Here is a 25426-nt window from a genome sequence, read left to right as displayed (position 1 = left end):
TATGAAATTTAATCTTATTAATCTGACAGAGTCCTCACTGGTTGCCTCTCCTTTCTTCATCTGGTGATATTGCCAACCTCTCCTTCTTTAGCTGCGTGTTGGTGAACCATTTGAGCGTATGTTACAGAATTGGTAATACTTTTTTTCCTGGTGTGAAGGCACCTAAATAATCTAAATGCTGAGATATAGAAAAAAAACAACTGGAAATGCCCACTGAAGTCAACATCGCTGTGTTTAGCACAGCTCTTAGGAGTTTCCCTTCCTTTTATCTCTTACCTGTGATTCGAGTCTCATTTCTGACCAGAGGAGGGTCACATAATGCTTAGGATCAAAAAGGACAGTCCTGTTGGTTTTAGTGAAGTATTGTAAATAATGAAGCTAGTTCTGTTTGTTTCTGTTTGTCTGTCAATGTCAGATATGCCAGCGTTGCTGTAGGACTAATGCCAGATAACTAATACTGCAGAGAACTAGCAAAAGCGTTATTTGCTCCTTTTTTGACTGCCTCAGCAAAACATGTTTGTTATTTACACTACATTGAAACATTTTGCTGAGGATGTTCATGCCAGTTAGCAAAGTGCTTTTTAAAAGTCACCATGGTTGTGTTCCACAAAGTGGCACAGAAAATAAGCAGCAAAGTGGCACGGCCAAGGTCAAAGAAAGAGGTTAAGGACAGAGCTCAAAATAAACCCCAGTTCTGAATCAGCCAAGTCAGTAGTTCTTCCTTTCTAGTTCTTTGAAGTCTTCACCTTTCCTACTTCTGGACCACTAAAGTGAGCTTTGGTATCCTGCCTTTCCAAGCTCTAGCTTCATAAAGAATTCCAAACTCTACCTATAGCTTTGCTTATTTAATGTAGTGCCTTTTTCTCTTCATAAAGATGCCAGTAGAGCTGACTTTCACATTGGATAGTTTTTCCTGGAACTCACAATATTCCTTGGAGTTTTTTTGTTTTGTTGGGGTTTTTTCTAAGTATAGACAGATTTTAGACACAAGTAGTTCAACTCAAGGACAGTAGGACTTCAGTGTTACATATTGGTAACATTGGATTTGTTATCTCATTCTTTGTTGCAGTGTTCACATCCCAGTCCAGTCATAGTTGGCACTCTTCTCTTGGTCTTTTCAGAGAAGGAAAAGTACTTGATGTAAACCTTTTCTTCTGTCTGGCAATGCTGTAGAGGAGAGCTCTTTCAGAGAGCACTGTTATTACTGCTGCTTCTGGTACTTGAGTGTAATTTGCTGACTAATTCTCCAATGTTGTACTTTCTATCAGAATGGATTTCCTTTGTCAGTGCAATTAAATGAGTATGAGTAATGCTTTATGTAAAGTATAGTGAAACTATTTCAATGACATCTGAGTGCTTTTCACTGGGTGAATAACTGATCTGACCTTAATTGGGTAGTCTCTTGCCCTGTAAAAATGTGATTTTTTTTTTGGGGGGGGGGAGGGATTGGTAGTAGGGAAGATAACAGCTGGGAGATGAATTTTCAGGGAGGAAAAATTTTTATATTTCTTTGAAGTTTAAAAAATGTGTACAGTAGAAATCAAGCCTTTCAAACAGCCTGGATATACTGCTAAGGATGATGAAAGATGACTTTTCAGATTCTGCCCTTAGGCAATTATCTGATTCTATGGACAAGCTATAAGATATTGCTAATGGTGCATAATTTCTAGTTCTGGTTACTCACTACTTTCTCTGTCTCCCCAGAGTATCATCCTTTGTGCTGATATTCTGATCAGTTGTATTGCGGTTAAAAACCATTTTTGAGTAACTAGAATTTTTTGCATGTGGTAATATGATGAGGAAATGCATGCCATTAATACTACAAGTTTTTATTTAAAAGAATGAAAAAATTAATCTACCATCAATTCAGAAAATGTAAATTATGCCTGAAAGTGTTGCTAATTTTTAAGATGTTGAGGTACTGGGAATTTGCAGAAGTAGGATGACAATATTGTACTTCAGCACTTTGTTGGGTTTTTTCTTCCTTAGCTTTTGTAAATTAGTTGCAGCTGTTTTCCTCTGAGAGGTTTGACAGATGCTTTCATGTTACTATTTTCATATGTTTTAGTAGATTTCTGAGAGCTTCAAAATCAAAATATGTCTCCTGTAAATGCTTTGGTTTAGTTGAGTGTGAATTGATGTCTTCACTATTAATTGTTTGTCAAAAATAGAAAGTCTTTATGAAATAAGTTTGATGTCCCCAAGAACACTTCGGTATCCTACTGCTCAGATCAAGTAGTAAACAGGCATTTTACAGATAGAATCTATTACCTTCAGTGACAACTATGGAAAGAGTACCTCTTGTTTTTAAGAAATGAAATTGTGTCTATTACTTTTGAAAACCTACCTAATATCCTTTTCAAGTCATTGGACTACTGCATTCTTTTTTTAGAGGGTTCTTTCTGCTCCTAAGAAAAAAACACCTGAGATTCTTGGCACTAAGGAATTTTTCCAAATTGTGCATATGAAACCATAGAACAGATATGAACAGACCTAAGTGCTGACATGGAGGAGGTGTGCTTAGGCATCCCATGAATTCACTGTCTGACCATCTGTGACTGGGATAAATCTGTATTCTGAAATTTCCAAGAAGCAAGGCAAGAGTGAGAACAACCTTGTGGAATTTCTGGGAAGCTAGAATAACTTTTTCAGCTCCACTTTTTTTATTTTTTATTTTTTTTACTGCTTCCACATCAGTAAACTTACTTGAATTTTGACTGACTTCTGTCAGCAGCCTCACTCTTGCTTTTCTTATCAAACAATTCCATTCAGAATTTCAATATATCTGAAACAATTTCACTCTGGAAGCATCAGATGTTAAACACAGTTTTGTTCTTTGATGTGGTGATTCATTACCCAAGATGTTTCCTTAATATTAAGTAATATGCCACTTTGAACACAGTGCATATTTCCTTATGACAGGACAAGGAAAGCCTTAAGCTGTTGGAAAGAAAACAGGGTGTAGCACATGGTTTTAAGTAGCTGCTTTTAGGTACACGTTTACTTTCTCATTCTAGGATAGTTTGTTACCTTGGTGTGATGATGTGCTAAAGTTGATTGGCATGTCTCTTAATTGCTTCTTAATTGTCTGATTGCTAGTAGAAAGGTAAATTTAGTCTTTCTCAGACCTTAACTTTTTGCAGATATGAAAAAGAAATAATAACAGAACCTCATTGATTAAGAGAAACTATTGCAATACATAATGGTTTAGAATTGTGTTGTTTGGTGTGTTGTTTGGTTTCATCAGTGTTTCTTAAGATTGGGAAGAAGAGGACTCGCTTGCAGAATAGTAAATGTTTGGGTCCCACCCTGTAGGCTAGATAGTTACAGTGGTAATGGCAGCATGGTGCAGCATCACGTAGGGTCCTCTTTGGAAGGAAGTAGCCAAAGGACAGGCAGCCTTCCTTTGAACTGTTTGTATTACTACCACACACTGCCCTTCCACTTTGCTTTCTAGAAGCACTTTTATGTTGCTCAAGCGTTTATTATAACACCATTTTTTATTAGGAATAAAAATACCCTTCCAAACCAGCAAACATTATCTAGTGCATATATGGATTCTTCACGTTATCTCTGAAGTCCTGTGTGTGCTTTGAATATTGTACTACTTAAGTTCAGGATGATTTTTACAGCTACAAGCCAAGCTTCTAGTTTGCTGTGTATCTTTCTCTGATGCTTCATCAAACAGGCTTCTGGAATTTGCTTTGGCTATTGAGAAATGTTGAGATTTGCCATTTTTATTACAAGTGGAAACATCTAAAATGCTGGCAGGGCTTCAACCTTGGTTATGTATAGACTCGTTGTGTAGATGTGAACCAAATAACCATGTGCCGGTACCTCCACTGACTAATAACAGGTAAGTACTTTTGCCCCTAAAATTTTGCTTATCGCAGTGATAGCTGGGCTTAAATTGGGGATTCCTGGGGGTTTCTTGGCATACTATAAAAAATTACTAGCATGAATAATTGCTGTAAAGATGGTGTGTTTAAGGGTGGTGGGATGTATGTGAACCCGGCCATATGTCCACCTACCAGAAAAGTATTGTGTTTCTAGTTGTTTCTCCCCTATGAGTATGGACCTATGAAAAGATGTGAGAGAGAATAGTCTTTAGTTGCTTTTGGCTTTGCATTGTTCAAGGATCCTGCAAATAAGAAAAATCCCATGACTTTGATAGAACTCGATATACCTGATTCTGGATTTATTGATTTGCTTTTTCTAGTTTGATGTAATCAGTCACATACTGTGTGATTTTGATGTGATTATGGTCATCTGGTAACCAGGGGAATATTCCTAATCTTCATCAGGTTAGTGTATAGTCAGACTCTTTGATTACAGAGTAAGATGGGTCAAAAAAACCTAGCAGAAATATAGCACATCAAAAAGTGAACAGCTTTCTGATAGCTCTACTGCATGAGCTGTTGTCTTGTGTGGACTTCCATGTGCTACAGTGCAGGGCCACTCTCTTTCTCAGCAGCTACCAACTTGTTCTGCTCAGCTTAAGGTCAAACTCTGCAGTATTTAAGAAACTCTGAATTTCACTATTGTCAGCTGTAGCTTGGCATTGATTGTGCATCTAAGAGCCTTTTACCATTTGTTCTGATGAATGTAAATAGACCTCTCTACCTTTTCCTAATTTTTTTAATTGAATCTGATTTAAAAAAAAAATCAAGCAGAAGACACAAATCATGTGGATTGTGCTACTGCTTGTGAAGCTTTTACGTCTTCCTTACCTTGTAGATTGTGGAGTATCAGTTTATTCCATTAATGAATAGTACTTGGTGTTATTTACTGTTTCATAAAGGCATCTTAATTGAAACTAAAACCAGTTCTGTGCTACTTTTTTTTTATCATGAATTTTGTGTTTCTATTTGACTGTAAACAGCTCCCACTGAAGCAGCAGTATTATTAAATCTCTTTTCAGACAGTCCCTTGAGTGACAAATGATGAGTGTCATTTTTTTTACTCTTCCCCTTCCTTTTTTTTGTTGTTGCCTTCTGGATCTGTTGCAAGCTTTCAGACTGATACGGTTTGGTGATGCCCTGTGTTGGGTACTCATGTAATTATATTTTTCCTCGGAGCATTTAACTGATTATTAAGAGTACAATAATCCATGCCTGAGCTAGAAGGTTGTTCCAATGTCAGCAGTATGGTAGGATTTAGTCTGAAACCATAGCTAAATAGCTCTACTTTTCCCAGAAACTCACCTGAGCATTCTTCAGGAGCATTCCAAGTGTTTTGTACAGATCACTAAGGTGATAAGACTTTTTTCAGCTTGGCTAGGTAAAAGGATCGATTCTAAATATATTGTGGCTCTGGAGGCCTTTCTTATCCCCTCCCCCATTATGCATGAAGCTCTTTAGCGTTACTGTACTGCACGGCTTAAAATCCAAGAACTGCTGTGCTGTCACATCCATCACCTCCTCTAGGTTGATAGAAGAGGACAGTTGGCCAGCTTTATGGATTTGCTGAACCCTCCACGTACCTAGTAATTAAAAAGCTTTGGTTCCAAGGTACATTTATGTTTTTAAATATACTGTTACTGAATGATTAATAATAAAAGAGAGAAAATATTTGCATATTACTAGAGACAATATTTGTGTTCTTTGCTTTTGCTTCTAAGATGTGAAATTTTGAGTGAGTCTTAAGTTCTGTCCTCTCCAGGATCTTGTGCAACACTTAGCCTTCTGTAGCACAAACAAATTAGAATAAAGATGCAGTCATACTGAAATAAAGAGCAGAGTACCCGACAGAAGGTACGTAAGGGCTACATGTGGAAAGCCCTAACTCACTCCATGTGCAGATCTGTTAATCACTTTAAGTACTTTGAATGCAGGATCAAGAGCAGATTGCTCATTATCTGGATACTTGCGAAGCAAAGCTGTGCCGGCTGACTGTGGAAGGTAGAGCTAAAATTGAAAATTAGGTTTTGGCAAACCACTACAATATAGAATCTCATTTTGGAGCGAATTTTTGAAATCCTTTCCCAAATGCTTTGTTCTGCCCTCAAGACAGAATGCCACTGTACTGCCAATAAGATTTAATAATTAAAAAAAAGGATTGCCTAGCAATCTCAGTCTCTTATTCCCTTTGCAATAGTGCTGCTTTTCTGACTTGTTAGGCTAATTGCAGACTTAGTAGCTATCTTCTGGCTCTCTGAGGCCATGCAGCAGCATATAGCAGTATATTAAGGCTATCTTTTTATCTAGCATGCAGTATTTCCCACCACTGCCCTCTGAGCTGAAATGTATCTTGGGAAGTTGTGTTTATTTGTGAGAAGGGAAAATAGGATTGGAACAATCATTCTAAGCTTAGTGAAACCATCTTCTGTGCCAGCATGTTTTTATTTCATCTATGAATACTTGTCTCCTTCAAATAAGGACTGTTCAAAAGCTAGAGGACAAAGGTTAATACTTGTATTACTTTAGTACCTTCTAAATAAGAACCCTGAAGATTTCAGAAAGCATTGCATTTGTTCAGAGTACAGTGGAACTTTTAATTCACTTTTCAGATAAAAGCAAGTATAAAAAGTAGTAATTGGCCCATGCAAGAGACAAAATATGCTTACTGAATTATACTTATTTTTCTGAATTAATCTTCATTTAAAAAAATTAATCCACATCTTCATGAATTTCACAGTAGTTGAAAAGTGTTTTGAGTGGAAATAGACCTAGAAGGCAGTGAAAGGGATCTGTACAAAGTGAAAATTATACATGGAATGTGGGGAGATGAGTGCAAAATATTTTGTAGGCAAAAAAAATCTGTCCCAATTGTGAAATTCCAGAATGTGTATCAGGGAACAAATTAAAATTTAAGTGTAGTATTAATGTTTCAGTGTTCAAGGACCCTCTGGCTAGGAGTAGAAGTTCTCATAAAGAGCCTTCAGAGCTCTCCTGGCTTGGATAACTTTATTCTGTGGTCTGAAAAACAAACCCTTAGAAAATGTACAGGGTTGAGTGAGGAGATTCTTTGTTCAAGACAAGGTTTCCTGTGACAGATTGGCTCAGTTTTGGACACATTTTGCCGTGGGTGGGTGAGTCTGGATCCTTGTGATATTAATCAGTCTTTTATCCTCTTTGGCAAACCCTGGACTTTGGGAAGCCTTTAACTTTCTGGTAAACTTGTGTAAAGCAATTTTTTTAATAAAGTGGGAATAGTTTGGAAGTGGAAGTGCTTTCTGTTTCCTTCAACTCTTGCACTTGAGACTTGTGCTGTATTGCTGGCAGAGAGAAGTTTAATGGTAGTAACTCTCCATACGGATCTGGACTGCTCTTAAATCATACCACAGAAAAGACTCGCATTATTTAGAACTGAAACCCTGTTCATGTTTTGCATTTAAGGGTCTTGGAATGAAAAAGCATTGGTTTTCCTAAAGGTTGTACTTTGTTCTTTTTTTTCTGGAAAGTTCTTGCACCTGAGATTTGATGGACTTGGTATCTAATATACCCCTTTACGGTACTTGAATTATCTAAATGGAGGAAGTAGATGGGCTGATGCTTATTCTATCTGACAGCTTTTGGTATTTTACATTTTGGTAAGTGAAGCCACAGTAAGCTGTTCTGTTTTTAGGATAGAGGAAGAAATAAAGTGTGTCCGGTATTTCCACTCACAGTGAGTACTCAGCTCCAGCAATGGTCTTCCATGTTCCAGCTATGACAGGGGAAGCCTTAGTTCGCCTCTTTGTAGTTTCTGTTTGACCTTGCTGATTTTGAAAACAGTGATCATACAGTAGCAGATGAGCAAAGGCCTGTGGGAAAACAAGTCTGGTACTAGGCTGTTGTATCTATTGGTGCTTGAGTTGCTCTGGAGTGATGTGCAAAAACACCTAGCTGTGGCAAAAAAATGTGCTATTATCCTGGCAAAAGATAAGTTGGGTAGAATGGTGTCATTTCATTGAGTCTGAGTTACCTTGCTGTTTTTCAGCATTTGAGATCGTAAGTAGTGGTATTCTCACCTTACTTCAATCCTAACAAAATGAGAATAGGTATGGTGAAACATTCAAAGTAAAGCAGAAACCTAGTTGAGAGTCCAGATCAAAGTAAGGGAGACTGGGGAAGAAACTTCACTGAGTCTAAGCAGCTAGTTGGATGACCACTTTACGATTTAAATATTAGAATTTAATGCTTCTACACCAAGTAAAATAACAAAGACAACATATTTATCCTGTTTACAGTCCGTCCTTTTGTCACTTCCTGCCCATCACTGTTGCTGCCATCTGCCTCTTGGACTGTGTAAGCAGCTGATGTGGCCCTAAGGAGCCAAGAGCACAGCACAAAGTAATGGGTAGTGACTCTTGGGCATGGGTGTGAGTGGGATGCATTTGCAGGCTAAATCCTTTTGCTTGGAGATTTTCCTTTATATCTTGATATGGCTGCTTTCCACATTCCTAGAATCTTGGATGGCAAAGCCTTTGACCCACAGCAGTGCTAATGGTGGTGAAGACTGAAACAAAACTACTGAAGTGCTCTGACACTTACAGGTATTCAGGTGTATCAGTCACTTTTGGGAGTTTCAGGCCTTCTTGAGTCTACATCATCAAGTTTTTTCATAGTTGTCTTTTTTATTTCTCCTTTCACTTAATGATTGGAACCATTTCCATCAGGCTTGATGATGTTCATTAGTTAATGGATTTCTGTTCTTGTGTGCCAGGTTTACCAATTAGCATCATGCACAGGTAAATGACTTGCTGTGAACTGTGAGCTGGCCCGTGCAAGAGACTGTCTTGGATTTTTTATAATTTTTTTCATGTTCCTTATACAACACACAGAGTCTCTGGACTGGGAAATGGAGCATGAAGTTGCTGATACTGCTCTTGTCATGAAATGCCGGGGGCAGGGGCATGTTGGTGGTTAACTATTGTGGTGATATTGCAAGGTAATCCTGCTTTCCCTGGTATTCTCTTGTTACCATCTGTTGCCTTTTAAGTCAAGAACTTTATTTTCTGGGTGTTCTGTGTGCTAAATAAATTGGGAATACAACAACAGAGTAGTTGTAAAAGCTGAAACCAGCTTTTGGTATGCCTGGCTGCTCATACTATTTTGTGCAGTAGACAGGGACCCCTTTCCTCTACCTTTTATGTATAAAAATGGGCTATTTTGCTGTGGAAGATCACACTGTAGTAGTTCCTCCCTGAATGTTCTGCTTCTGAAGTGATGAGTCAGCCTTTTAGCACAAAAGCAAAGCAAAGGAGTATTCTATTCAGCACCACACTATGCAGATTAACCTAATCCTTTCTCTAGGCGCAGAAACCAGGAAAAGGCAATTATATTACCACGTCTTGCTGCCTTGACACTTAATTTTGACAGTTGAGAAGCCATTTTCTACCAGGACTTTGATGTTACTAGCAACTGGATCAGCATGGGTTCAAGTGTTTATTTTGCCCTACTTGCTCTTTCCCACTACTTTGGCTTACTGGACACTAAGAACGCTGCCCTAACTGCCCAAAAGTATCGCTGAAAACTAAAATAACCTTCCAAAACAAAGAAACAAAAATCTGACAGTGTTACTACCTTCCAGGGGAAGTTTGTGTAAGAAGGCTAAAATACATTTTCTGACTCTGCTGATATAATGTGAGCGGAACTGAGAATTCAAACAGCAGCTGTAAATTTTGTTGCCAAAAATTTTTTATTAATTTCACTAGTGAAAAATTTCCTTTGGTGGATTAAATCTACCTCTTTAAACTATCTTTTTATGCATACTGGAGGTAGTATGGTACTGAATTAAAAATAGGTGTATGACTGAGGTTTTGTAAAATCATCAACTTGAAACCTAAGTAAAGCTTTTATTATGTTGCTTTTAGTGATTGAATTGAAAGATTGATTGCAGATGGTTTATCTGTTTATGTAGGATAGAGGAGTGTGTTTACAAGGAGAGTAGATGAAAATTAGAGGAAAGGGGTAGAAATGTGTATATTTTGTCAGAAGGAAAAATTCGAACTGTTTTGTGCTTCTATCATAATTGGGAAGATGAAACACACGTTGTAATACAAATCAGTTGGGTTAAGCAGAGTGAAAAATATATCCACAATGCAGTTCTTTGCATTGGAACGCTGTAATGAAGTTGAGAAGATTGCCAAAAAAAATTTTGCTCAGCAGTTTTAGAGTTCTTACAGCAATGGCCAAGAAGCAGGAATGATACTGACATATTAGATGTGGCTTACGCAGTCCTCTTACAGTTTATTAAAATATAGGTACAAGTAGATCAAAATATATATAGCTCTATACCCCTCAAAGGTTATACAGCTTTATACCCCAATGTTTCCTGTGTCTTAGTGTATTTGTATATCTGCTGTTATGACTTTCTGCTAGATGCGTGAGTAATGAAAACACAGCTGTTTAATATCTGGAAATACTACTTTGTAGTAAGGCTTTGGGTGTTTGACAGTGATGTTGACCATTGACTTTGACTGATTCAGTGATTATTAAGGTGAACGATGCAAGATGCAATGATTTGTGACCTCAAGCTGCCTTTATGGGCAAAGGGACCATTTTACTTAAGATTGATTTCACAGTAGTACCAGTTTGACTTACATTAGCTGTCCACTAATAAAGCAATATATTTCTGGCAATTTTAAAGAAATTTAGAACACTAAGTAATCTTGCAACTCTAAGTAAATTTGTTTTCACCAGATGTCTCTCTAACATGTGGTGTGTAGGGGAACTTCTGTAATTGAAATAGCTTGCTTACACCAGACCACAGAGATTCATGTGGTTTTAGTGGGCACTTAGCACAGATGTTCTAGTCAAGCAAGGCTCCTGTAGTGAGTAATTCAGAGAATGTGTATTAGACTTATGCTTGGAATCCCCTTCTGTGGAGGCTTTGTCTTTTCTCTGACTGTGTTTGGAGTCTAGGAAGATTGCCTTCTGAGATGCTGTGAGTTTGTTTCATCTAAGCCAGCTTTCATTGTAATGATCCATACAAATGGAGGAGGGGGAAGGGGAAGAAATTCACCTTTTGAACATGTGAGGTTGTGGCAGGGGCGCTTCTGCTTCATGCATGCAAGACGGAATTTCATCTCTATAGAAATGTTTATTACTTGCCTCCAGGGCAGCCCTTCTGTAGTTTTATCTGATAATTTAAGGCAGAGTTGTAACTTGGCCAGCATTTAATCCGTACACTTTTTCTTAACCTCAGCCTGTATTCCTTCAGAATTCATTTAATCCTCTGTTTTGCCTACTTAGAACTAACCTCTGGTTTTGGTACAGTACAGGATGTCTACACTAACAAAATTTTAAAGCTGCAAGTTTCCATGATTTCTGCTTCTGAAAGGCATCTCTCTTTATGATGCCTTGTGATGACGAGACAGAACTGAGGAATCCAGCATGAGGGCTGAAGGATATGATAGCATTTTAGAAGTCTTAATTGAGTTGCTTTTTGTATTGCTTTGAATCAGGTGTTTTTTGTCTTTCTAGTAAAGCATAATAATTTGGAATGGGGTGGAACAGGAGGAAGAGCTGACTCAGTGTCAGATACCATTGTGTCAGTTATACATTGGTCGATCTGTTTCTGTAGTGTCTGTTTTGGGTACAAATCCTTGTTTAAACAGCAAAAGCATCTCAGTTGACCCCGGCTCTAGAAAAAACCCCATAATTCTTCTTGATGCCACTGATATGCAACGACTCATGAAACTGATAATCCTATGTATCCGTTGGGATCTGTTAGTACTAGGATATGTGTACTTCTACAGGCTTGATGGCTTTCAGTAAGACTGACATTGAATTTTGTTAAAATATCCTGTTAGGTATTAATGTACATACAGAATGATACTTAAACTGGGGAAGATAAACTGGCCTCACCTGACCTCAGGAAGATGGTTTCCATCACTTCCAACCCTGCTGGAAAAGCTGCTACATCAAATCACAAACAAGCATAAGAGGGTTTTAGGTGCATCATCCGTTCTTTCTTCCCTGCCCTAAGAAACCATTTTTGTGTGGTACCACCAGTGACTGAGTTAACACCCCATGATTTTTGTGCAGATTGAGACTGGAATGAGAAACTCAACTTGTGTCAGGCAAGTCTCTAATGATATTTCTGTTTTAGCATCTGGTGTTACGTACTAACCAAAGAGCATTAAACCCGATGAAAGATCTGGTTAATGGCCAGCATTCAATGATCTGCAGGCTGTACTGAAGATGCTCTTTGTAAACTTTATCTGTCTGCTTTGACTCTGGCCTCTTAACTATTGCTTCAAAATTCAAAACAAGTAAATGGAACCATATATTAAGTCACTGGATTTCTTGTGGAAATGATACTCTTCCACATTACTGTGGTTCAGAAGGGATAAATACCAGGACTTGTTGACTAAGGATGATTTGCTGGTAATATGGATCTTGATTGCTCAGTTCATTCATGGCAACAAAGGCAAATTAAAGCACACAATTAAGAAAGGCTATTTAGTATCTGGGATGGTCTTGCAGGCCTGGATGCTGCACTTACTACTGTGAGCATGATGGTAATTGTTCATGAAATACCAAAGTTACAGTCACAGGGTATCCTAAATCTTCAGAGAACAGACTACAGACTGCTACCTATAGATCTGAGCTACTCAGAGATGACTGAAAATGACTGTGAAGTTAGTGATGAGAACAGGCCGTGCAATGCTGCCTTTCCTCTTTGTTACTGCAACTTGTTTGGTCCAGAGCAGAAGCCAAAGCATAACATAGATGGAAACCTGTGCTAAAAGTACTGAAAATTTAATGATAACAAGTTTTCTCATGTCTAGCAATACAATTGTTCATCTACTTGCTGTAATGTCAGACAGTATGATTAAGGACTGCACTAGACTGAGTCTTGTCAAATCTTTAAATTCTGCCTTGTACTATTTTGCTGGTTAGTCTGTCTCATTAGTATGTGTTCCTTATTGCCTTTGGTTGCCTAACCCCTTTGCTTGTAGGGTGCCTACTTCCTTCTCTGTACTTCAGGAAATTTTTTCACAAGAGTCTGGTGGGAAAATAGACTCAATGCTTCTTATAGGGCATCAAAGATGTTCTCGAAGAATAGAGGACATTTTCATTTCAAAGAACCTCAACAGACATTTTCATTTCAAAGAAAAAAGACTAGTTTTCATCATAACCTAGATAAGAGGAGGCCCAGCATTTAATTTCTACTTCTGTTTCTTTCTGTAAGTTCAGACTTTACTTGTCTTAATTGACTGTAGTCTTTTAGCGCTTGCAGTGTACCTGGCTCTCAGGAAATAAAATAGTGGAGTTGAATCGTTACCAGTAATGAATCTTGAGAGTCCTTGTGGTAACAAAATTCTTAGTGCATTCTTAATGGTTGAAATTACACACTTAAATTGTATGTATCTGCATCTGGATGACCTCCTGATCCAGGGAAAGTCTTGTTAGGAGGTACTAAGGCAAATTTGTTTGTAGTCCTTCCATGTTGGGACACCTGGAGATACGGAAGAGCTGTCTTGTTGGACAGAAATCCTGTGAGCAGTAGTTAATTTCTCACTGTCAAATGCTTATTTTCCAGAGGACAAGTTCCAAGTCCTTCAGAAATATATGGAAACATATGTGAGCACTTCTGGAGTATTACTCCTGTAAGGTCACATGTTCATGGTACACTTCACCTAAAGTTGCTGGCAATTTTTAATGCTAGTTTGAGCCACCACGCTTTGCTTCGCTCTTGCAGTTTGCAAAAAACATGGTATTGATGATTTGCTTATATAAAGTTGTTTTGCTTTAGCAGTTGAGTGCTCAAAGATGTCGAATGTGCTTGTAATACCCGATTTGCTTCACCAGTCCCCTTTGCACACTGCTGCTTGGCTCCTCATCATGCTACTTAAGATCAGCTTTTAGTCCATGCTACAGAGGAAAAAGAGGAGCAGTGGTACATAGCAGGCTTTCCTCTACAACTTGGCTGGCTCTATGCATGCACACAGGAAGAGATTTCTTGCGTGGACTCTGCTGGAACATGGAGAGACTGATCCACCCCTAACAAGCTGACACACATTCTGCATGTTCCTGCTGATAAGAATCACATTCTTTCCCAGTTCCTTGACAATTAGGCCCAGTGTCTTTGCTGCCAAACAATTTCGTTCTTTAAGGCTGGCAATGTCAAAGATTTTCTGTTAAATTTTCTACCTATTTTAAACTTAGATATCACATGCAGATCTCTAAAATCAGCAGACAAGAATGAGATTTACTGCCTTGGTAGATTAGCTGTGTTTTGGAGTAAGTGCTCTATATAGTTAGGCCAGATGATCAACATCTGGCCACTTTAGCTCAGTCCTGAGTGATCAAATCTATTCAGGGATGGAAAGGTATGTTTGTAAATGTAGGAAGTATGTTGCTTGTTTGTGTTTCATGCTTCTTGTTTGTTCTGTGATAGACTAACATGAGTGCAGAAGAAGTAGTACTTATACAAGAGGACTTGCCCTCAAGGGTATTAAACAAGATGCACTTAACTGGTCATAGATAAAACACAGAAGTAAATGAGACCGTGTTGATTAGCATAAGTAAAAAGTGCATTGGCCGTGTCCTAGCAACCTGCCTTGTGTTCTCCATAAAAGAGATTTTTAAGGAGGAAACTGAAAGGAATTAATATTTCACCTATTTAAAAATTCTTCATTGAAATTCAAGCAAATGGAAGGGGAGAGAGTCAATGTTTTTGGTTTGAAAATCTGACAGATGGGCTAGGGAAACTCCTGGCAGTTACAAGTGAGCCCGTTGATACTGAATAATATGATAATGATGAGGAGAACTGAAACAGATGCTGGAAAGAGATACCATTCTTAAAATTAATTTATAAAATTTTGGATTACAAGATTATTATCCCAAGCAGTTATTACAAAGAAATAGGAGAGACTATTTCTAGTAACTAAGCAATCAAGGGCTTGCAATAAATCCAGCTCTTTCATTGTCCTTGTCTGTGGTCTTTCGTTATGGTAACTTTCTTAATATCCTGCATCTGACAAAAGAACGAGTTTTGGATACAGAAGATGTATGTAAGTACTAATTATTTTGTTAGAACTTGGTACAAATCAAGGTAATGAGATTTAAATAACTACCTACTAGGAAGGGATGTACAAACCAACTGTAGTATATGGTGCTCTGTCCTGCTGCTGAGCTCATTCAGACAGAGTATGATGTGCCTTGTGAACAATGAATTTAGTTGTTCCTCATTGTGCTTATGAAGGGAAACAAAAAAAAACCCCACCACAAACAACAAAACCTAAACTCATTCTTTCTTGTTTCAGAGTTTTACTTTGCCTTTACAACATCACTGTGTATCTCTGTATTACTGCATTTAAATTTAAAATTAGATTTTGTTATTCTTACAGCTCTTTAGGCACAATGAGTATGTGCTAGAAGAAGAAATAATATGTATGTTCTAGTAAGCTTTTCTCTTTGGGAGCTTTTCACTTTGTAATCAATGAATCACTGGTAGGCAATTTCTCTTAGCAGTTCTTCATCTGCTAGAAAGAAGGAAAAATGGTAGGCTTACTAGAAGAAGAGGCTCAAAGGAAGATGCCTTCTGTTCCTTGGTTTCTTGTGGTGGTTCTTTTCTACATTGAAGTGGTGCTCTAAAAATGCATATGCTTTTGCCCAAATGAAGAGAATAGTAACTCTAGGCCTCAGTCTCCTATTTTTTCTGCAATTAGAAAAAACGGAGCATTCAGTCATGTTAGAAAGGGATTTTGCAAAAGAAGCAAGACCCAAAAGCTTAACCACAGGTCTAATTTATTCACAGCTTGAGTTGGCCCACAACAATCTTTGAAGTAGTATTTTTGTGAATTCTGAAGCCATGTAGAAAGAGTAACTGATTTTTTTACATTTTCAAAGAACAGACAATTTGTTTAACTTTAGTAAAAGTAAATGCAGTATTTTAACATTTAGATGTGTGCTACCAACTATGCAGATGGGTTCGAATAACACTTTTGGCTTCTATTTCATGGGAATCCCCACTTGGATTATTGTAGGGGGAAGTATGACATTGAATGCAAGATTCCTCTTCCTTCTCCTTCCTCCATCCCCTCCCTACCCCCTGCCCCTCCCCCCCCCAAAAAAAAAACCTGTGTTCGCTTGAGTCTTTTCATGGACTGATAAAACTGGTCCTGAAGATGATTTTTATATGTTCAGTAATTTTTGCAGCAGTTTTGCTTTTTGTAGGTTTTGTTATAATCCATGATTCTTTGGTTGTGGGTTGTTGGGAGTTTTCTTTTGTTTGTTTGGTTTGGTTTTTTTTTTCTAATTCCTGCATACATAGAAAAGGAAAAAAAAACACCCTCATGTTTTCTAAGAACCTGTGAGTGTAATGACATTAAAACAGAGTAGCAGCATGATGATGTGTATTACTGGCTTGATGATTTTTGATGTGACTAATAGTAATACAAATATTTATTTTACTTTGTGGTTCTTTACAAAGTAGCTGAAAATTCTTTCACAGGCTTGTGGTTGCATTAGTTATGGAAGTTTAGTGCCCTCTTATAATCTGTTGCTTGATGTTACATTGCTGGCACAACTTGTGTGGTCACTTTACACTAAGATGAAGAGGATAATGAGATGCTGCTAAAGGAGAGTGGATACTTCTGGCCTCTGGTTTACACTCATTTCCCAGTGCTGTGACAGTACAACTTTGTGGCTAAAAAGCATTCTGGAGTTCTGCCTCAAGGTGTTTTTGAAGTTCTTGTGTTTACACTCCTTTGCCACTGAAACTAGATAAAAACTTTGGCAGCTTAACCAAAAAGTACCTTAATAATGATGGGAGAGGGAATCTGTAGTGATGTATATGAAATCTGGAATTGAGTGTGTTATTACCAGTGATAAATATATTTTTTCAATGTGACTTTAAAAAAAAATTATGCATAGAGCTTCCACTCCTAACACATTTAAATGAAGGGCATATCCAGCCTGTGTGTGCATCTGGATTTAAAAAAAAAGTCCTCTAAGCAGTTTGAGAAAAAGATGCTGTTACTGGCTTGCTGAGAGAGGATTAATTAGGAAATGTCTTCCCTTATCTGGATTTCTAGAAGTTACAGTGGTTCACTTTGTCTTAGCAGAGAATTATTATACAGAACACTAGACACTTTATTAAATAATTGTTATTATGTATTTGTTCTCTGTGTCTTGGTACTTTTGTTAAATTTGAAGTTATTTGCTAGACAGCTATTCAGTTGTCAGATGAAGGGATCAGCTTGAAATAACTTGTAATAGAGTATGATGTTTGAATAACTAAAAGCCAGGGAAAAACTTGAAATTTGGGAGATCTCCATGAGAATTTTTTTGCATAAATACTAGCTTTACTCTGCATACCTTTTATTCCCCCCCTTCCCTTTTCTCCAGTACTGATACTCGAAAAGGTGGAAAATGGAGATCTGAGCAACAAGATGTTGAAGATCACGGATTTCGGCTTGGCCAGGGAATGGCATAAAACTACCAAAATGAGCGCAGCTGGAACATATGCCTGGATGGCTCCTGAGGTCATCCGCTCCTCCATGTTCTCCAAAGGCAGCGATGTTTGGAGGTATTGATTTGGCATTAAGCGATTGGATAATAAAGAGTAACTAGACCTGCCAGGAAACCTCTTTATGTTTAAGAATGAGTAATGGTGAACCAAATATTAAAATTCAGGTCTTAAGGAAACTTTATCCATCAGCTTTCCATCTGTCAGACTTATCTCAGACTTTCTGTTACTATAGAAAGTGGTGGATCAGCTACTGCATGCCTCTAAATTTTTGTTGTTCTATAAATTTGCATTCAGAAAATTTTGGGACTCATAATCCAAATCCCCTCGGCTTTATCTAAACTAAACTTTTTGTGCTTATTTGGCTATTGGCTGACATAATCAAAGGCCACAATACCATTTGAGAAGTACTTTACTGTTTTACCAATAGTAAGATAATTTTATGTTTTGGTAGTAATCTGTCACTGATGTACATATACACGAACACACTGTACTTAATTGAATTCTCCATGCAGTTTCAATCCAAATTGATGTTTTTCTCTTTAATTATTCTTATTAATTATTTCCACTCTTCTGGTCTTTCATGGGATAATAAGTCTCTTCTGTAGGTCTATCTGAGTACATAATCCATAAGTAGTAACTTTCATGTATATATTGTCTTTTCCATTCATGCACTGGGATTTTTGTGAATTAATTCATTTAGTGGGAAGGAGTGTAAGAATCAACCCATAGACTTCCAGAAGCTGAACTTGAATACTGCTATTAAGTGAATTAGTAAATAAAGAATTCATTAAATAGCTCTAGGATGGTGACTTCTCTGGATGCTGGATGACTTAGAATTAGTACTGAACATCTGAAACAGATGAATTGGCGAGAATTTTGTTTTTGTTGTGGAGATGTGTGTTGAAATGTCAGGATGACTTCATCTTCAGAGCAGTCAGGTTCTATTGCTGGCCAGTAACGCTCTTGCACAAGTGAGTGCATACTGTGAAATCAGTCAGATCAAGAAATACCCCAGCTGGCAGAATTGCCTGGCTGTTATGGCAGAGATTTGGTGTAGGGATTTTCATTTTCCATATCCAGATTTGGTGAATAGATACTGCTTTGTGATAAGTCTGTGAACTTGTATTTTGCACACTAATAGTGTGGGTAAAATTCTGAAATTCTGACTCTAATGAAATGTAGTTGCCTCTCTAGTTAACCTAAGACAAATTGAGCAAGAATCAGGCTTTCATTCTGGGTGAAGTCTGAGAGAAGTGAAAATCTCAAGGCTGTGCACCCTTCTGTGTACATGATGACAGTACTGGTTTGTACACAGCTCCAACATCAAATTGCTCTTCCCTGAAACTGTGCCAGGAATGGCCTTTAAGGGTAACCTGAGGGAAAGGGAGAAGGCCAAGGGGAAACCGTTTCCCTGTAATTGTAACTTTACTTATCCAGGCATGCTATGAACAGATCAGTAGATGTTCTGTACCACTATGAGTTCATTTTAAAAAAGGTAGGACTTAATTCAGTGGTTGATGATTTTCATGAAGGTAGCACAAGTGCCTCTATATCTGTGCAAAAGTACCAGTTTGGTCATTGACTTATGAACTGTGAATCACTTCAGGACTTAAGGATTGTACATAACTTAAATGATTTGGTCATTTTTCAGAATACTTTATTTCTACATTTAAGATTCCTTCATTGCTTTCTCTTGTTGTAGTTACCAGTCTTGCCTTGAAAACGGGTTGAGTTCCTCACAGTATTCACCCTTAAACAGAGTGTCATCACTATTAGGAGAACTTATATACTATCTCTGAATAAACCTTTTCTCCTGTGTGGCTAAAACCTCTATTCATAGTTAAATAAACTGAAAAGAACGTGATGCTTGAGGCGTGTATGCAGAGGACAAATACTTTCCAGTGCTGTCACTACCAGTGTGTCAATGATGGTAAGCACTAGATTTTACAAAAGCAGTCATGGACGTGTGTAATAAATTCTGTCCCCAGCCAAGGATGCAACCTGAAATTCTTAACAGGATGAATTCTCTTATCCTATTAGACTTGCCCCTCCTCTTGTCCAGTTCAACCTCTTAGTTAATCATTGGAGTCATCGGGAGTTTTTTTACCTGACAAACTTACAGTTGATCTGTGCAGCCTCAACAGAATTGGCTGTCTCTGTCTCTAACATTCACAAACCCTTTTATTTCAACACCTTTTCTTTAAAGCTCGTTAGAATAATAGTGCTGGCTGAATTGTTGCCCAGCCATTGAACAAGAATCTTGTTCAGCTTGCGTTGTCACTGCAAAAACAGGTGAAGAAGATGCTGAAGAAGATGCTTGCTAGGCATTTCCTGAGTCAATCTTATCACATCGTAACTAACTGCTATCCTTTCAGAACATGTATCAAGTTCAATTTAAAAAACTCAAACTTTTTTTAATGTCCCACTGTAAACCAGGGTTGACAAAAAACTTCAAAGAGTGAGGAATGGCTCCACACATTGGTATCGATCACCGGGGTCTGGGCCACTGTAAAGCCTGTTAGTAGTACCAGTACCTAGTAAAACTTGCTAGTGAACACTTGTTACTGTGAATTTTTCTGTGCTGTACCTGCAAGCTTTAGATATACAGTAGAAACCTTGTGCTTATATTGCACAGAGGACAAAGAAGCCACAGTTTTATTTAAATAAGTCAGTTCCTGTAAATCTATTTATACGTTCAGATATGCTTTGGATTTGCAGGGTTGAAGTTGAAGCCTGGATATTGCAGATTATCCAGTACTATACAGCAAACTCATGTTATTAGGCATATAAATCAAATTTCCCTGTAATTTGACTGCTTAAATGTGCAGTGAACAAGAAATACACTTCATTTTTTACTTGTGCTGCTTAAAAGACAGTCATATTGTCAGTATGATTGGTATAGGGAATATAAAGGCACCATACAACCTTCATCTGAGTTCCCTATGTTCCTCAAGTTAGATGCTTTTAAGATGTATCTGCTCTGACACCAGTGAAATAATTGGGAATTTAATTTTCGTTTGGAAATGGAATACCAGCACTAGCTAAAATCATCAGATTAGCAGATCAGGAAGTTGGAGGTATTTAGTGCTGCATGTAGAAACTTCAGTCATTAGAATATTTTGTTTTAATCAAGTGTTGGTCAAACACTTCCATCTACACCTGACTGATGGTAAGCTTTTGTAATTCCCTGTGTGTAATGAAGCACTGGCAGGACTTCAGTACCTGGCAAGGAAGTGCTGACTAGCAGTGTTAGCTGAAGTTCACCCGGGAGAAGCATATTGACTGATGTGCCATGGGCAGGAAAGGTCAGCTCTGAAACTGCCAGTTCAGTAATACACAAAATGCTAACTGCTAATAGCCATTCAAATGTAATCAGGTTTGTGGGTTTTGTTCTTAACAAAAGTGATGTTCTAGCTTCTGTTGCAACTGGGGTCTCCTTGTTGAGCTGATAATTCCTTGTGTTGAAACCCAGGGAAAGTATTGAACCTAGGGAGATGGATAAGAGAAACCTGTGGTACAAATGCATGGAACAGTATCAGTGAGAAGGAATTACTGATTTTTTTATAAGTTCATAGACTAACAAGGGAGGTGGCAAAATCACATGTGAAATCCTGCAGACTTCCAGCCTCCCTCACCCTGAAAATCCAGTGTGTAGGATTGAACCTGATGTTAAATGGCTTAAGGGATTACTGGATCACTGAAAGATGGTTAATTATTCACACAAGTGTCAGTTGACTTGGATGCATGGTCTGTATCACATGGTTCATTTTGTAATTAAAGTCCAAAAATTACTACTGGATGCTGGAAAAATAAATGAGCTTGATCAGTTTTTCTTTCTCCCTGCTGAGAATGAGTAGAGGCCCTTGTTTCTTTCTTCCTATGCCTTTTTTTTTTTTTTTTAATAAGTTTTCTGACTCTGGCTTTTTCCTTTGTACTTCCCAATTTTCTACTTGAGAGTTAGTGGAAAACACTCTGTTCAGCACCTCTCTTGCTGTTTAATCACTTGGGATTACTGTTGTTCAAGTGCCACAAAACAGTATTCCCCTAGCTCTGTGGAAGCAGTATTCTCAGCAATGTACTTGTAAGTATGTGAGGAAGAGGTGGCATTCAGTTTTATCAGAAGCAAAGTGACCTTTCCTGCAATATGCACATACAGTGTCACGTTAGAAGAAACACCCACCTGTCTATTCCTTTGTCCTTTAAAAATGACCCTGGGGAGGAAGTGCTTTGAGCACATCAGTAGTGCTTTATCCAATACTAGTGGTAAAGTAATAATACAGCTGTTTGTTAGCTTTTACCACCTCTTGCTACCACTAGTCATATTCAAACTGAAGAGTAACATGAATGATCAATTAAATTTAGGCAGTCCAAATATACATTCAGTCCAGTATTCATTTTCTTTGAGTGTTTATTAATCCTAGAAGGCCAAAAAAGAAAATGGGAACTCCTTAACTCTAGTTAGTTTTTTATAAATAAGGTTCTTGAGGTGGTAAGAAGTAATAAATTATAATATCAAGAATATGAATTACATAGAAAAAAATGCAAAATATTGTATAGGTGAAAAAATATACTTTGCTGAATAAAGTTAACTAGCAGTGTTAGCAGCAAAGGTGAAATCTTTAGTGACTCAAGTCCTACATCTAAATAGGAAAAATACTGTTAAGGCTGTCCAGTTAAAGTGGGAGGAGTTACAGTGAATGTTAAAGACTTGGTAGGTAGAGTGGGGGGGTGAGATGGCAAAAATACAGGTTGTGATAATGTACTCCCAAGTGGATAGGGCAACTGTTGGTTTGAAATAAGGAAAGCTTAATCTTTTAGCTTCAGAAATGACTGTTTCATGGAGCAGCTATTTAAGGAGCTTGTAGGAGGAGAAGTGGTTTTTCATTTGGTCTTCAGGTGTGCTTATGAAACCTTCAAGATTGTACAGTATGACATGATCCAAATTTAGGTATACTTAGATTGGATATCTTTCCAAGAGCAATGAAGAAAAATTAGTCCATTAAAGCAGTGTTTAATCTCAAGGAGATTAATGACAACATTGGGAACTTCATGTAAAAACAACAGAAGGGGAACACACAACATGAATACCTTTTAAAGACACCTGTTAAATCTCTGAATGAATGTATAGGAAAGGCTTTAAAAAATGAAGAAGTCAGTGGAGAAGAGACTTCTGAAAGACTTCCTTCTAAAAGTTGAATCTGTATCCAGTGAGGAAAAATTAGGCATGGAAGTTGAACATAAAACACTTAAGAAGATAAAAGGGTTTTGAGGAGAGTCTTCAAGCATAAAACCAAATCATTTGCTTTCAAATGCAGTACAGGTGAGAACCCTGCAGGAGAGCATATGGCCCAGAGGTGACCAACATGTAAGAAAGCAAAGAAGATAAGGCTATAACAGGAAAAAAACATTAGTGACTTGTGTCTGCCAGAATGGAGCAAAGAGAGGCTTTTTAAGCTGAAAATTTCTCTATAAGGGAGCCAAGCTAAAGGATGTATCTGACTGAAGTACAGTCCACAGAGGTGTCAAAACTGACTGATAAAATGAGCAGTAACAAATTGCTGAGATCTACAGTAACACCCAAGATTTCTACAAGAACATGAGAGTCAGATGAATTAATAGCTGTCCTGTGGAATCTCTTGCTTAAAGCTACTGTAGTACCACAGAAATGGAAGGCAACAAACATGGTGACAAGTCTTAAAGAGCTTCCTGAGGATTAGCAAGTATGATTTGCAGTTCTTCTAAATGGTAGAAACAGCACCAAAGAGCAGGGAGCTGGTGAACATCTGTGGAAGAGTCAGCTTTTATAGAAGAGAATATAATGCCTTGTGAAAATGTTTGAAGGAGTTACTGAGCGTGTGGATAAGGGTAAGATTGCTTATATTATATTTGGATTTATAAACTCTTTAAACAAAATCTTTCAGCAAAAACTTTTAAAGAAGGTAAATTAATGGACAAAAAAGAGAGCAAGTCTGTTTCCCATCACTCTAGTCAATTCTTAATTACTAAAGGAATAAATCAGTTATGTTGGTGGAGAATTCTGTGCTCAACACAATTGTAAGTGATTTGAAAAAAAACCCACCACAATAAATGGTTAGGTAGCATGGTTGATGATATCAAGTTATTCAGGATTAAGAAAACCTAATTACTGCAGAGAACTGAAGAAAAGTTTTACTATAATGAATGATAAAGAAGATGGTAATAAATACAAAGTAGTACCCATGGGAGAATTTCACAGGTGCAGTGGTAGGCTCTAAATTTTACTATGATGTGTCAGTAAAAAGATATTTGAGCTACTGTGGTAATCTAACTCATTTTGTGAAGAGTCAGAAAGGCAAGTGGCAAATTAAAATTTAAAAGGAAATTAAAACAGTACCGTTTGTGCCTCTCCCTGTATCTTTAAAACTTTGTGATGTTGCTCATTCCAACAGAAGATGTCAAGGTCAATGAAAGATATGAAATGACTTCTGTTTAGGATATTAACTAGATTAGGATTTAGCTAGATTAGGATTTGGGGGTCTGGAAAAAAGGTGATTTAGGCAGGATGCATGGGAGCCTGTGAAATCATGGATGGCATAGAAGGAGCTAATAAGGGAACATATGTTCACTCTTTCTTGTGTTGAAAGAACTACAGGGAAGCAAATGAAATTACCAAGTGACAAGCTCAAAACAAATACACAAAAGTATTTTTTGGCAATGCATCATTAAATTTGTGGAGTTCACTACCAGAGAACATAGTTGGATGGTAAATAGGGTCCTAAGAGAGTAGGACAGATAGACTGAGTGAAAAACCTGTGAGGTCACTAAGGATGAAGAATCAGTTTCTGGTTCGGGTTTCCTAGAAGTAGAGAAAATATTCTGAGGATATGTTATTCATCATATACTTGGGGGGAGAACAGTCTTGAAACCATTTCCATAACTTCATAGTTAATATTTCATAGAACATCTTAAGAACAACTTAATTCTGAAGAATTATTTTTGACTTATTTTTAAAAATAACATCCCATCAAACAACCCTCCTTCACATTTTTAAGTGTTTTGAGAGGTGCTACTCTGAAACTTGCTAAATTAGTTAGAAGATTTATGGTTTTCCATTGTTCCCAGTTTCCAGAGAAAAAATTATTTTTGTCTAAAAGGTGAAAATGGCATCTTATTTCAGACTTACTCAAAAAAGACAGTTAAAATAAGGCACATCACCAGCTTGACAATTGTGATACGCTTGCCCAGAAAACTGCAATTTCTTTAATATACCAGATTCACTTTTAAAAGTTCAGGTACCTTCTTGTTGCTTAACAAAGAATGTGTGTAAGTCAAACACCTACTCTCTTTTCTGTTTCTTCCTGGTAGTTATGGTGTGCTGCTTTGGGAACTGCTAACAGGAGAAGTGCCATTCCGAGGAATTGATGGTCTTGCAGTAGCATACGGTGTTGCCATGAATAAACTTGCCCTTCCAATCCCTTCCACGTGTCCAGAGCCTTTTGCCAAACTCATGGAAGGTAAGCCAGCTGTGATGGGAGTGTGGTTTGTGCTATTTCTAGAGTGCTGTTGAGCACTGCCTCTTTGTGTTGGTTTTGATAGCCAAGAGCACAGATTTCTCAAATGGCTTTATTCAGTGGTGCAGGTTGTTATGGGACCAGGCTTGGCTGTTAATGTGTTGTGACAGTTCCTCTATTACCAGAGTAGTGAAGGAAATTTCTCTGCCTTTTTTTATCAACTGACTTTGTAGGAAAATGGGGACTATTTCTGTCATCATCTAGCTTGTTTTCTAGTAGTGAAGGCTCACCAACACCAAAACTTCACATATTTTGGTCTGGTTTGAAGTCTTCAACTTGTTTTACAATTCATAGCTTGAACATCTTGCTAGGCAGTGATTTGAAATGAAATTTTATCCTACTGACGTTTCAGGGAGAGGGTTGAAATGTGGCTTTGACATTTTCAAAACAACCAATATTTTCAGTCAGAAAGATGTTATTTTCTGTTTTGTAGGTGGAGATAGTTCCTGCCCACGGTGGGCTACACA

The 25426-nt window shown here is 37.7% G+C and overlaps 1 protein-coding gene across 9 annotated transcripts in view; it reads left to right on the top strand.

Annotated features, from left to right (window-relative positions):
- The window catches only part of MAP3K9 (mitogen-activated protein kinase kinase kinase 9), a 131507-nt gene that overhangs the window by 9960 nt on the left and 96121 nt on the right, over window positions 1–25426 (top strand). For all 9 annotated transcript variants that reach the window (XR_007631595.1, XR_007631593.1, XR_007631592.1 and 6 more), the window contains exons 3-4: window positions 17286–17466; window positions 24754–24902. Coding sequence is in view for 3 of the 9 variants with exons in the window: in XM_050336915.1 (XP_050192872.1) it covers window positions 17286–17466; window positions 24754–24902 (330 nt within the window). In the remaining 6 variants the exon portion in view is untranslated. The remainder of the gene's footprint in view (window positions 1–17285; window positions 17467–24753; window positions 24903–25426) is intronic.

The sequence above is a fragment of the Myiozetetes cayanensis genome, unplaced genomic scaffold (genome assembly GCF_022539395.1).
Source record: "Myiozetetes cayanensis isolate MyiCay16 unplaced genomic scaffold, myiCay2020 scf6-25, whole genome shotgun sequence".
Lineage (NCBI taxonomy): Eukaryota > Metazoa > Chordata > Aves > Passeriformes > Tyrannidae > Myiozetetes > Myiozetetes cayanensis.
Note: the sequence above shows the minus strand (reverse complement) of the source record. Positions and strands in the feature narration are given on the sequence as shown.